At 32.1% G+C, this 14,903-nt stretch overlaps 1 protein-coding gene across 1 annotated transcript; it reads right to left on the reverse strand.

The window, feature by feature from the left end:
• Positions 1-10,564: 10,564 nt before the first annotated feature.
• Positions 10,565-13,780, reverse strand: LOC123657221. The gene is made up of 3 exons (XM_045592798.1): positions 13,424-13,780; positions 11,389-13,378; positions 10,565-11,310 (listed from the first exon to the last, which is right to left on the reverse strand). Exons 1-3 carry the CDS (start codon positions 13,778-13,780, stop codon positions 10,565-10,567), a joined length of 3,093 nt encoding a protein of 1,030 aa, XP_045448754.1.
• Positions 13,781-14,903: the final 1,123 nt, after the last annotated feature.

Raw genomic sequence — 14,903 nt, forward strand, 5'->3', positions numbered from 1 at the left:
ATTTTTCTTTTTTTGAAATTCGAATTAAAAACAATCACGATATATTTTTCAACCGCACTGCTAAGTAATTGTCTATTTTGTATAGAATTAATCATTTTCTGTATAGAATTAAGAGAAGGATTAGAGCTTAGTAAGCAATTTTACTCTACTATGTATTAGTAATGTCCTTATCAAGAGTAACGACTGTTTTATAGCATTTTACCTTTATAACCTTTATAGGTTCTATGGAATCAACCAGCACTAACGGCATTACGTGGTTTCCAGAAACGGTAGAGACAAACTCAAATGAACAAAAAAACTAACCAAAAAAAAAAATATTCACACAATTTGAGTGAAATGTGTAATGGGACCGTAAGCTTTAATGAAAAATTCGTAACTATTTGACCAATACGATCATCAAATATTTATATAATTGCTAATTTGATTAAAAACAAATAATTGTAATTCTGTTTGCTTGAAAACGAAATAAAAACGACTTCGGTAGACGATTTAATAGGAAAAATTAAAATGGAACTACAAAACAAGTATCAGCTTTCGATTAAAGAATAATCACAAAAATCAGTAAATCCAGTAAAAATTTATGAGGTATACAAAGTAGGTCGACGACAAAATAGTCCAGTAAATACGCAATATTAGATATAACTCAAAAAGTACGTGTCAGATCTGCAAGCACTATAATGTAGAAATATCTAGAATATAAATATTTACAACACACACGTCGTCTGTTCCTAAAGTAAGCAACTTAATAATGCTTGAGTTATAGGTAACAGCCGGTATAGCTACATTTTTTTTTTTCGATATACATACATATAAATCCTACATGTGGAAATAAATATATATTACACCCAGACTCGGGGTGGGAATCGAACCCACAACCCCCGAACCAGAAGTGACCCTGTCACTTTAAACTGCGCCAACGCAACGGACCAGTCGAGCACTACCTTTTAATTAAAAAAATCATCAAAAATCGGTTCACCCAGTAAAAAGTTGTGAGGTAACATAAATTAAAAATACAGTCGAATTGAGAACCTCCTCTTTTTTAACGTCGGTAAAAAAACGATGTTTATGGTTTGATCCGCGTTGTTAAAAATGTACTGAAATTTAGTATTTTTTCTTTTTTGTTTTCATAGTTTTCACGTTGTTTCTGTTAGTACTATATTTTACTTTTTAACTCTAACTAATATGTTATGTTGGCAACCGTTCAAACCGGATTCGATTTCCACTCATGGCAAATATTTGTTACTAGTTTGGGTTAATATCCTTGTGTATCTTTTTCGTCTTCCTACCGTATTGATCGGTCTCGGCTATTATATAAAAAACCTGATAGCTATTGTTATTCATGGTAGGAACGTTGTCCACCAAACTGTAGAGATGATGCCTCTTGAATTAAATTCAAACACTTCTGTTAAACGGATTCATGTAATTCAGTTACGTAATACAAAAACATACTTTGAAATGAACCTGCCCATATTTGAGATTGACGAATAAATATACATGCTTACTGTGATACGTTGTTTATTTTTTTTTTTCAACTTCATGTCTGTATTTTTAATCTGTGATAGCTCACAGATACACGGAAATAAAAAATAATTTACTTCATTTCCTCTTGAAATGTTCCTGTAACTGACATCTCGTTCGGATTCAACCAGGTCGAGTTTAGATAACTTTCCGAATGACGGACATTTCAGTTAAATGTTTCCGTCCTACGCATTTCAGTTTAATATTATATAACTAGCCAACCGTGTGTTTGTAAAACGTTTTTATTAACCATTACATAAGGATTCAATATTATTTTCCTGGAAAATTAATAAGTACTCATTTGTCTATTCTTAGAATACGCAAATTAACGCCTGGTTTAGATAACAGCCGGCTCATATACATATTTACCTATTTTGAAATACATATACATGAACATACGACGTGGATAAATAATACCATCCAGACTCGCGGGAATCCCGCTATCCGCGGCGTAATGTGGGTTTACTGTAATTTGTACTAACTAGACAAATAAAATTTAAAATTTTTGTGTGAAACGAGTGCACGGTGATAATACTGCCAAAATATTGCGAAGTCAAAATTAATAACAAACAATATATTTTAGAAAACATAACGTTTTACATATTACTTATAGCGTTAGTGACCTTGAAAATTTACACAAAAAATAAGCAATTAATAAATAAATAAATATTTTGTAACATACACACACGGTCGTCTGTTCTTATAATAAGCAACTTAATGCTTGTGTTACAACATCCGACTTTTATAACTATTTTTTTTAATACAAATAGAAATAATAGTTATTTAAATATATAATAACAAATATTATACCCAGACTCAGGTGGGAATCGAATCCGCAACCCGCGGAACAGAAAGCAGAGCTACTACAAACTGCGCCAACGGGCTAGTCAATCAAAAGTCTATTAAATATTGTTTCTGGAGTAGCATAAGCAATGACGATTATTCATAACGTGTTTTATTCACCTCCTATGATTACATGGAATCCCTATGATTTTATTATATGTACAGATAAATTAGTACGACCTCAAAAATCTATAATTACATGGCCACCCTATGATTGTATTATATGTACAGATAAATTAGTACGACCTCAAAAATGTTAAATTTTGTTATAACAAATACCTGTTTGTACATACACTACATTTTATTTTACTGTGATGTGTATTACCTTGAATTCACTTGAATTTTATTTTCAGATGCAGTAGGAAAAAATAACGCAATAAGACTACGGAATGAGGTGTGTCTGTGGACGTTTTTATTTTTCGGGAGAAGATTTGTGCCTTTTCTAGTAAAGTAAACTTATGACTGAGTAAATGAATTATTACGGACCTAAGTGACGTAACGCTGTGACGTAATATATGTATAGTAAACGAAGTATGTGTATTAATAGTTATATTAATTAAAATTTGATTTTTTTTTTCTGGATTAATGAAAGACGTTTTCGGCTAAATTCTTAAACTCGAATAAAATATATTCAAATTTTAAGTTAATATTTTTTTAGCGAGATAACTACGGATTTTAATTTGAAATAAGATTACTAGAGAAATTCACTAATGTAAAGTAATGAGGTAACTGCCGCGCATTATAAGACAAGGTGTCTTGATTAGTCAAATTTTTTCTTGAGTTAACTAGAATTTTTTCTGGTTTGTTCAAGCAATTACTTCTAAAGTAAAATTAAAACATGAAAAAAATGATTTAATACAACCCAGGAGATGAATTAATTGCTATGACGTCAGACGGTTTAACCTTTAGAATATAATATATTTGTTTTCCTTATTCTACATAATATAGGCAAAAAAAACATTAAAAAAAAGTTGAACCCGATTAAAAGCCAAATTGAGACCTAAATGGTACAGTGTGTCACATCCTCAATAAAAAAATTGATACTTTGATCAGTAAGTTGAATCCTTTTCTTACATTTCGTGAAAAACTCTACTTTGTGTACAAACTATTAAAATTTTACATTGTATTCTGTTATATAATCTGGTTATTTGGTTAATTCTTTTCGTTTGGTTATTTGAATGTGAAAGTTCAAACGAACTATTTTCAGATAATATGAATTGACATTACGATAGACACGAACTAATCGCACTTTTTATATTATAGCATTTCTTTTTCACAATTGTTTCAAAACATGAAGTAAATTATTTCACAATGATGATCGCGAAGATAAAAATTTAATATCCATTAAATTATAAATTCAAAACTAATATAAAAATATAAAGCAGATTTATTAAGTTTGTTGAATTTAGCCGATTACATAATACGTGTTAATTTCAAATAAATCAAGAAGGACCTGTGTTATTCCATCAAAAATATACTATTACTTTATTAAATTAAAATGTATGGGATTCTGTTTAGTAAGGATCTTGTTCTACTTTATTTAGTTACGATGCCAAGCTATGTAACTTGGAATATTACTACATTGTAAAAATAAATATTTGAATTTTGTATACCGAAACCTTGTGAGTTTGGTATTAAAAAAATGTTATGTATGTGTGATTTTTGTAATTGAATCAAAGGGATATTTTAATTAAATAAAATCTTCTAAACACACTTCTATTGTAATAATGCACTTCGTACTGTACAGAGATTGTATTAGATAAAATCGTTTGTGTAACAACGGTATATAAATATTAATATTGTGAAGTTATTCGTTAGGTCAGTGATATTATATTTTATAAAAAGGTTTATGAATTTAAATGAGCAGGATAGATGTTTACAAATATAATTAGTGTGAAAGAGATAGCTATCTGACACACATTCATTTTTTACGTAAAGCTATATGATATAATATCATTGATCAGAGTTAAACGGTGCAGTGTGATATTGTTTGTTATTAAAATAATAGTCAATGTGCCAATTAGGGATGATTTCATTTCATTATTATTACAATAAATGTGTTTGTCCGTTACAATTGAAAAATTTCGTGTATGGGTAATAGTTTATTTTTATTTCGCAGTACAATAAGTTTGTACAGATAAGATATTTAATATTCTATCTAAAAAAATGTATTAGAATTTTTTTTTTTAATATATCAAAGAAGAAAAGAGAAATCTTTTTACCTTTATATTCTAGCTGTCTTAAGTTTTGCTTATTCAAAGTAGAGAATCGCGTGAAAAAGTTTGAAATCGTTGCCTTGAAAAGTATGTTATAAAATACTAGCTTTCCAGCCGCGGCTTAATATTTTACTATTTTGACTGATTGGTTTTCAGTTTCAAGGGAGCATTCTAGTAGTGGAAAAAAATTTCAAAGTCGGTTCAGTAGTTTTAAGCCATTATGAAAAAAACATATAAAAAAATCTTTCCCGATAAGCACGGATAAACGGTTCGCATTACGCTAGGGACTTTTTGAAGAAATACTTCGCTATTCATGGTTTGTCTTCGTCGCAGTTTTCCATTTCACTTGCTACGCTATTACCCTATAGGCTGATTTGTAGCGTAAGCACGTTATTAGACCCAGTCGGCTAGAAATTTATCAACTATGGACAAAACTTGAACTCAACATAGCTTCGCAGCAGAGTCAGGTAACGTATATATGTATATATAGGTGACAGCTACTTGCAAACCCTTTCACTATCGGTTCGCACCCTTTCATTTGGTCTAACTAAAGTTTTGTTAAAATACAGTTAAATAAATCATTTTTATGGCAAATCTCAAACACTGAATGTGAATAATTATTAAATTAGTGCTTGATATTGAAACAAAAATTCTTCTAGTAATAAATACCTAAGTATTTCATTTAAAACGAAGAAAACAGAATAACTTCACCGTTCACAAAAAAAAAAATATTTGATATAAAATTTCCGATATTATTTCAAATTCATATTGAACAATTGATGTATCAAAATTCACGTTATCATTTGAGGCCTTGATGAAAATATAATGGGACCTAGCGTTGTATTGTTTTATATTGTTACCTATGCGTCCTATTGTCCATATTTCAACCGGGTAATTTTTAATGAAAGAGATTCTGAGGATTACTATTTTATCCAAAAATAAACACAACTATTAAATTAAAATAATATTTTTACTTAAAAGAAATTATTAAGCTTCATTATTCATACTTGAGGTGTGATACAGTAGAAAATACTTTCTTAAATTTGGAGCTGCTCGACTGGAAAATATCTCTGGAGTAAGCAGAGCTCTGTATCACTATTTAGATTTTTGGATGATCACACATAAAACGTAATTAAAAAATACTGTCAAAACAAATAAAATGTCATCGTTACTTTATAAATTTAATTGAATTTGGAATTTCATGGTACAGAATAAAAAATATCGATCAATATTTAAATCATCAAAATTCTCATGTTATGGACCTTACGCTGGTTTACGTGAAATTTCATTTAAAAAAAAAACAAATTATAAATTATAATAACTAATTTTGTTTCATAATTAGTTTTTTTAATAACTAAAAAAAATCAAGCTATGTAAAATTAAATTATCGCATCGTAGTGTGCTATCAATATTAGAATATTCAACTCAGCACTGTAGACCCTTTGGAGTACTCTCAGTAAACTCGAAGTGGGTTTCTTTTCATTTAATATTTATTGGTTTAGGTTCACGCTGAATGTGAGATTTCTTCTCCTTTGTTAGCTTAAGTAAATTGAGTTATTCAATAAATTATAATAACCCTTAAAGTTTGGTTACATAACCGCGGTATAATGCAGCCATCTTTTTAAACTATGGCATCGTAGGTATCGGCACGGATATTGAGTGTTCGGCGATAGAGTGGGGGTCGCTTTACGTTTTGCACAGGGTTGCAACAGAAAATACTTTTGTTCGGTTAAATATTTGTTATAAAATATTTAGTACTCATTAAATATCGGTAGTTATTCTATATCAATAAAATTTTAAAGTAAATTTGAACGTTAGCGCTCAATAACCGTGCCAATAACTAAGCGTCTTTTCTATAATTATGTCACCGACAACGCTGACATAGTTTTGCTTATTACTGAATTTTGATTTTTAATTCCATTAAAATATACTTATAATGACTCAAAATGTTCTTGTAACATTACATTCCTTTAAATATAAAAAATAGTGTGTATGCAATTCACACACGGAAAGAGTGAAATTTCTGAAAAGTCGTAGGAAGGTAGCCCGTTGCGATTTGCTCTATTGTCGATGATCACGGCCTCGTGAAAAAGATCGTAAGTGCCATTCAAAACGCGTCGCATACGCGTTTTGAACAGTAATGTATTCTGTCTCATTCAAGAAGAACAAACACATTTACTGTTATATAAATTCCAATATTTTGTGTATATAAACATTAGTAAAATATTAAGTATATATATGTATGTATTAAAATATAAGTGCATTGTGGTTAATATATAATTTCGTTTCCAGTAATTATAATTTAATAAATAAAAATTATTGTAAATAATATATAAAATCTGAATGTCAATAATAAAATTATTGAAAGTGTAAGCTGTTTTATTGGTAATTTCCTTATTATTAGAAAGTATTTCTATTAAGTATCTGTATAATAATTAGGCATCAGCGACTTTTTGGTCGAATGGAAAGACCTACAGACATTCACCCAGAAACATATTTTTACAAATACAATCAAACCTTAAAATCACTCTACTAAACACACCAGGACGGTCGTCATTATTTTGTTTTAATGTATTAAAAATAGATATACTCTTATTACTAACTTGCTAAGTCTTTTATTGTAAGCATTGGCTAACAATAAAAGACTTACCAATCTCTTGAAATATAACTTAGAAATAATGTGATATACAAACCACAGAAAACGGCCCTTCTGAAATCTACATTATTAAAAAAGTATTTTAATTTTAGAAATTAAGGTCTGAAACAATACTGATTTCTTCCCAGTACAAATAAAATAAGTTACAGTTTCGTGGAACAAAGGTTTTTATTATGCAAAGCACTGAATTGTCCTCGACAACCGGCTCCTTAAAAATATTATTGGTATATAAATTACATTATTGACATATGTATTTATAAATCTGTACAATTATTTTATAACACTGCTCATTGAAATTCGTTATTCCCACATACAAAAATGTATTGTTTAATACAAATACTTACAAATACTAAGCTTAAGCCCAAAAAAGATTATTTTCCTTATTTGACGCTTAATGAGTTAAGCCGCTTTGTTCGTTAAGTATCTGTAAATCCATTAGCAAATTTTTATGAAACTTGGCTTTGTTGAGAAGTAAAAAATAATTATTACTACTGGTAAGCTCTAAAATACCCACACTGAATTTATTTTTAATTGATTATTTATAATTGCAACAAAATACATAATTAAGTTTAATGTCACGTAGGTAGAATGTAACCAGACTGGTAAAGCAGTCCTGGTAATCTAAAACCGTATCATCATGTGTATCATCTGAAAACAACGTGCAAATTGATCAAACATTAAAAGGCTATTTTCCATGTCCTTGTTTCGAGATTGTCTTCATGCTATCTTTCAATTTAAAGTTCCACTATATTTTAAATTATCAAGTGTATTGTTGTTTGTATTTAGAGTTATTAGATTACACATTTGAAAGTAAAAATTCACTGAAAATTCCAGAATTGTAGCAATCAGAATGAATAATCAAATACAACTTCGTAATACAACTTTGAGGACCTCAGAAAACTTATAAATAAATTTACTGTCGTCTCATACTAGAGACACGATATGAACTTATAATTTTATTCGTAATATAAAAGTAATGTCAAAATTTTTTTTTAAGTTTTCTAGGAATATTTTTAATAAATATTTATTAATCATCATCATGATTTAAACAAAAATTAAATTAATTTTCATGACATGATATTTATTAAATTGTTTGATATTTATGACTTTTTTATAAACAGAAGATTAACTTTTAGACTTTACGAAATTAAATTGATTATTAAATTGGCTTTAAATGTGATAAAAGACGTTTTTATATAATATGTCCTAACAGTTTTCTCTACACGTAAAAGACGTTGATAGATATGATTTTTTTTTACCAATATCAGTCAGTTAACTGAAATGGACCTGGAAACATAAAAGATGCTGTATAGTAACTTGTCCATAAACTCCTAAGGGTGGACTTTAAAGGAGCATATTAAAATTAAGAGATTTAAATGTGGCTTATATATATTCTTTATTGCACACAGTACAGTTACAGTTATTTGTATACAAATTTAGTTAGCGACGGTGGACTTATCTCTAGGAGAGATCTCTTCCAGCCATCCTATGGTAGTGGAACTAATGTTACATAGCAGGCTAAGAGAGTGCAGTAATGTAGACATCATACAGATTCTTGAAAATAAAAACCTAATTAAATAATATTCATAACATCATGAAATATACATATGGTAAAACCGGGAGAGATGCCGCAATGGGATAGATGCCTCATGTTCTAAAAACCTAACATCCCGAACTCACAAATAAAAATTAATCGCATAAGTAGGAGTCGAAGACACTCCGTACCTCAGATATCCACAGATATTCGTGTGGCAAGGACGCGTTTGGATCGTGTGTGTAATTTTCTCCGTGGCGAAATTAACAAACACGTCAAAGTTTTAAAGGTTAGTATTTAAGGTTGTATAATTTTATAAATAGTAATAAATTCCGTTATATTTTTTATCACGTCAATATACTGGGTCATTGAGTCTGCATATAGTTGTAAATAGATGCTATTTTGTTTATAATTTATTTAAAAAATAAGTGGGCATCTATCCCAATCACAAAGGATAGTTGCCCTGGTTTTTTGAGGTATAGGTGCCTTTATCAGGGGATCTTTTTTCATCATCTTCTTTAGGGCATCTATCCCTTCATTCACCATATACAGAGTAAGTTTATATGTATATTTTTTTGTGTCTGTTATATTTTTTATGTATTTACGTATATTTATGTTTGGATGTTTTACTGATTCTAGCAGAACTATGCCACGAAAATATAAAAGAAAGGAAGAAATGCGAGCTCGAGTATGTTCTTGGACTATAGAAAACCTACAGTCAGCTTTCGATGAGAAAGTATGATTGTGCAATGTGCATGTTGACACTTGATATGAATATTTTAGACCAACAATTAAGAATTTATACTTTTGTTGAATAAATGCTTGTGTCCAAACTACTTGGCAACATTGGGGGTCGTGTGGATGCAAGTTCGACCAATCAGCGGCTTTCCAGCGGCTCCAATCGTTAATATAGTGTATGTAATTTCAAAAATTGTTTAAAACGCTAATATAGTCTTAAAAGCGCACAAGTTTATTTTTTTTAAATCCAGTATCTAACAGCTTGTAAAATTTAATTAAAGTTATATATATATATAGTAATCTGTGTGATATAAAAATTATATTCTAACTAGCTGCCCGGACAGACTTCGTTCTGTCAATAGTAAATTTTTTTTTTGTATTAACACCTTCCGTGGGCCTTAAGGAACATACAAAAAAATAAATTAGCCGAGCCATTCTCGAGTTATGCGCTTAACAACATTCATTTTTATTTATATAGATAGCTTCCGCCCGCAGCTTCGCCCGTGTGGATTTCGGACTTCAAAAATGGAGGAGGTTCTCAATTCGTAGGGATGTTTTTTAATATATGGTGCGTATGCAGGTGGTCCCATTGTCCAGTTAGGATCTGATGATGGGATCCTGGTGAAATCGCAGGAACTTCTTAAATATTATAGGCAAACCTATGACGATTTTGGTATTTTTATGTGTAACTTGTTTGTCTGTTTTTAAAAATACGATGATTAGGTATATCATATCATCGTCGAAACTCCCCAATAATGACTATGTTTCCCTATTACTTCGAGGCCAGTGTATCGACTTGGATAATTCTTATTATGTTTGAAAGAGTAAACATTGCAGCTGGTCCTATAGTAACCAGGTCAGGATGTGGTGATGGGAGCCTAGAGTAATTGAAATAACTCCTCGCATATTATAGACACATCCAGTGTTTTAGGTATAGATAAAGAAGTATATGTGATGACAAAGATATCTACACATTGTTGATGATGAAGCTGTAAGGTAGGCACCGGATATTTAAAAGTGAATACTTTTTACTTGAAACGTTGTGTATAAGGAATATTTCTATTGAAATATTTCCTTATACACAACGTTCATTACTTCTGACGGATTGTTAGTAAACACAAACAGATTATTTTTACATGTCACCCTTGAAAGGGCAACATATAACTGGCCGTGAGAAAAACATTGATCAGTTAAATCTATTCCTGCAACTTTTAAAGTTTGGCCTTGTGCCTTATTAATAGTAATACCAAAGGCTAATTTGATTGGAAATTGCAGTCTTTTGAATTGGAAGGGTAATTCGGAGGGAATCATCGGTATTCTGGGAATTAAAACAGTATCACCAGTACCACAGCCAGTTAAAATAGTGCATTCGATTAGAAAGTTTTTTAATTTAACTATTTTGAGTCTCGTGCCATTACACAATTTTGGGGGATTTAAATTTCTAAGTAATATCACTGGTGAACCCACTTTTAATATTAACTTGTGTGGAGGAATTCCGGGAGGAACTAAAGAATTCAAAAATTCAGTTGGATAATGTACTGCCTCTGCGGTATCCAAAACTGTATCAACTGAATAGTATATCTGTGATGGTGCTTCAAACTTGGAAATAATTAAATGATTAATTTTATCAACCTGTTCATTAGTAGGTGCCAATATAGCCCTTTCCTTAAACCAACATAAAGTCTTTGTAGTTATATTAGTAATATCGGGATATACGGTCTCAACCAATTCTTCCACATTTTGAACCAAAGCACATAGGTTACTAAGATTGATTTTAACATTTCCGGATTGAAATGCACCATTACCTATTTGAAGTAAGTTATTTGAAAATTGTTTATTGTCTTCACTGGAGGACAAAATTCTCATATTTGTATTAAGTTCACATTTTGTAATATGTGGCCAAAGATAAGATCTTTTGAGTGATGCATTGACTTCGTCAGCTCTAGTCCCCCTTGCTATGACTGGCAAAATTTGACGAAAGTCTCCAGAAAACAAAACGGTGCAGCCACCCATTGGGCAATTTCTGTTGCGTAAATCGCGCATTGTCCTGTCTAATGCCTCAACTGATGCTTTATGGGACATGGAAGCTTCATCCCAAATAATCAAGCTACAATCCTGCATTAATTTACCTGTTTTACTGTGTTTTGAGATGTTACAAACGCTAGAGACGTCGTCACTGCAAATTTTTAAAGGTAGTTTGAAAGTGGAATGTGCAGTTCGCCCGCCTTTCAAAAGTGTGGCTGCAATACCGGACGACGCCACGGCAAGAGCAATTTTTCTGTCAGACCTTACTTTTGCTAATAATAAATTAATTATAAATGTTTTACCCGTGCCCCCGGGTGCATCTAGAAAGAACATTTTCCCTTCATTACTATTAACTGATGACAATATTTGGTCGTAAACAATTTTTTGTTCTGGATTTAAGCGATGTTCATCTTGAATTGTCTGTAAGAGTTGGGTGTAATCATAGTCAGTCTCTCGTAAATCCTCGATGTTGTTCATTGCATAAAGATTTGAATTTAACGGCAAGTTAAAACCAAAATCTTTTATACTTTTACCTGATAGAGATTCGACCTCTTTATTTAATTCATTTAAAGCTTCATCAAAAATATTTTGGTCGTACTCTAAATCATCTGATGACAGTTCTTGTCGTCTGCGTTGCAGTATATCTTCGGACATACTTTCCTGATAGTTTTGCCAAAGAAGATGCGGGTCCGTGATTTGGCAGAACGATATCATAATGGCAAAAAGGCACCTAAGTGATTTTGGTGAACAGCATATGGCTGCTTCAGAGAGCGTACTCTCCCAGTGACTGTCATCTTCGAGGAGGCCCATAGCTTTGCAAGCCCCTTGGAATGTGTCGTAAGTTACACCTTCAAAAGTGCGGAGACTTCTAAACGAAGTAGGGCCTTTTATAACGTGGAGTAACAACCGCAAATGAAAACATTCTGCATTATTAGGGTGTACCACGTACACCCTTCCAAGAGCATCTGTTTTTCTCACGCCAGGGTACCCGAGAACTACCGCCCCCTGCTTTCGTCGTTGGAATTTTTTCGTATTTTGATTCCAGGTATAATAGGCAGGCACCTTGTCGTAGGTCAGAGTTTTTGCGAAGTCGTCCTCTGCACATAGTTTGAAAAACGCTGTTAAAGTAGTATCTCTTGGATTATTCACAATGTCATTTACATTATTTTCAGTGAAATACACCCGCTGTCCGTTTTCTAAATGAACAGCGAGGTGTGTGACAGTTGGTGCTCTTTCATGAATATTGAAGGACATAATCCGCCATAGTGCTTCAGAACTACAAATGTAGCGGCCAGATTGAAATTGTTCTACTTCATTTGTAGAATGTAAACTAAACGTAGCCTGGTCACTTCCTTTATTGATGTATTTAGTGACATATTTTATTGATTTCACGGAACTGCAAAGTTCTACATTAACATGCGCCTCGAAAATTTTTAATAATAGTTTATTGTAAGGCACTACCCATCTGTTATCAATTTCGTAATTACGAATAGCAGCCTTGCGTCCTCCTTCCTCTGGTGATAATCTTCTATACTTTGGATAGCCATCATCACCAGTTGAAGTTTGACTCTGATATGGTTTTGGGAATTTTTTTGAACATTTTCCCTCATGCATGCATGGCGAGTTAGGGTTTAAAACTCCACAGGGTCCGTGAATCATGTTCCTTACCACGATGTCATACAATGTTGGGTCTTCGTCTTGGTCTGGTAATTCTGCCGTTATAACTGTGTCAATTTGGTCGGGCCTGATTTTATTTGTCAGCCACAAAAGCAAATGTATATGTGGCAGCCCACGTTTTTGCCACTCCACCGTATACATGTGACAGCGTGTCGGACCAAATACGTTTACCTTATTTATTAAGTGTAATAGTTTTTGTACTTTTAAATGAAACACACGATTTAAAATGTCATATCGGTCTTGAGGTGTTGCGGTGGAATGCAGATTATCTTTTATTTCTTTCCAATTAGGATTACAGGTCATAGTAATGAAGAGGTCAGGTTTCCCGTAATTCCTGACATAGGTCATGGCATCTTGAGTTTTTTCGTGTAAGTATCTTGGTCCGCCAGTAAAAGATGACGGTAATATTACCAGCTGCCCAATATTGTTTGTCGTGTGTTCATTAGAATGTAAAGCATCCTGTAAGTGTATATAATTTTCTGCGCGTAATTGTGTTTGGTTATTTCGTATAAAAGCTAAACGTTCTGATTCTAGTTTAGCATACTGATCTACAACATATTGATTCAGTAACATTCCGTACCTTAGTAAAACATTATAATGATTATGGCGTTCCATTAAACGATAGCAATAATAATTCATACATGAAACTTTCTTCTGTACTCTGTCTCCTGTAGAAGGATTAACTTGGGGAATATCAATTGTGTATCCGTCTTCACCTCGACAAAACATCAATGGATATTGAAGACTGTCATATGAACGATGTAGTTAGGAAATTTTGTGGAGATTTTCGTCGCGGCTTCGAAGAACGATATCCCTTTTGTCAAATTGTTGTCCAGCAATGACAACTGCTACTTCACTGGTAGAAGGAGCATTATACCGTCCACGGTGTTCACCGTCAGGTACCCTGCTGGCATGAATTACTACATTGTAATCTGGGACATCGAGAGAGATATTTTCCATTGCAGTTTTAAAAGATTGTACGTATCTATTATGCAAATGCAACATGTTTTGCAATGACCTGACTATAGAGTTATCAAGTGGTGTTCTTGAATTACTATTACTAATATTACATCGAGTCGTTGCTTGAACTTCAGGATCGGAAATAAAATATATCTGCAAAAACTTATGGTCGTCAGGAACTTGTGGAAGAAGACTACCTGCAAGGTGGTAAACCTGGCCCTGGACTTTAAATGTTGGCATGAAGCCGTTTTCAACTACTCGTTGACTTTTGAATAATGTCATCTGGAACGCATTATTATACCGCCGAATATGACGCATAAATTCTGTATGCTTTGGATGACTTTCATCGAGTAGAGAATTTAAAGGTTCAGGTGGAGCACCTATTTCATCTAATTTTACCTTACCATTTGAACAACATAAACCTTTTGACTCATCTTTCCATCTCAGTGCCGAACAGTATTGACAAACAATGGAAGGAGAACCTATACAAACGATACGATAATTTTGATAATCAATTGTTGTACTGTAATTCATTGCCGAGTACTCTTTATTGGACCATCTATTATTATTTTGTGTTCCATTAGTTGGCATATTATTCCTAAAATTTATGTGCCGAATACGATCGTTTTGTAGTCGGAGTTGTCTTCTCTCAGATGTTTCAGTTTCCATTAAAGCATTGTGTCTATCACGATCTAAAGATAAACGTAGGTTACGTTCAGCAGAGGATTCGCGTAGC

Source organism: Melitaea cinxia, chromosome 10, assembly GCF_905220565.1.
Source record: "Melitaea cinxia chromosome 10, ilMelCinx1.1, whole genome shotgun sequence".
NCBI classification, from domain to species: Eukaryota; Metazoa; Arthropoda; class Insecta; order Lepidoptera; family Nymphalidae; genus Melitaea; species Melitaea cinxia.

Excerpts from the sequence above, each read along its gene's own strand:
- LOC123657221 (XM_045592798.1), bottom strand. The coding sequence starts at position 13,780 with ATGTTACTGAATCAATATGTTGTAGATCAGTATGCTAAACTAGAATCA. Across the intron at positions 13,379-13,423 it reads GATATGACATTTTAAATCGT|GTAAACGTATTTGGTCCGAC; the intron begins GTGTTTCATTTA and ends TTAATAAATAAG. Across the intron at positions 11,311-11,388 it reads TTGGCCACATATTACAAAAT|GTAATGGTGCATTTCAATCC; the intron begins GTGAACTTAATA and ends TACTTCAAATAG.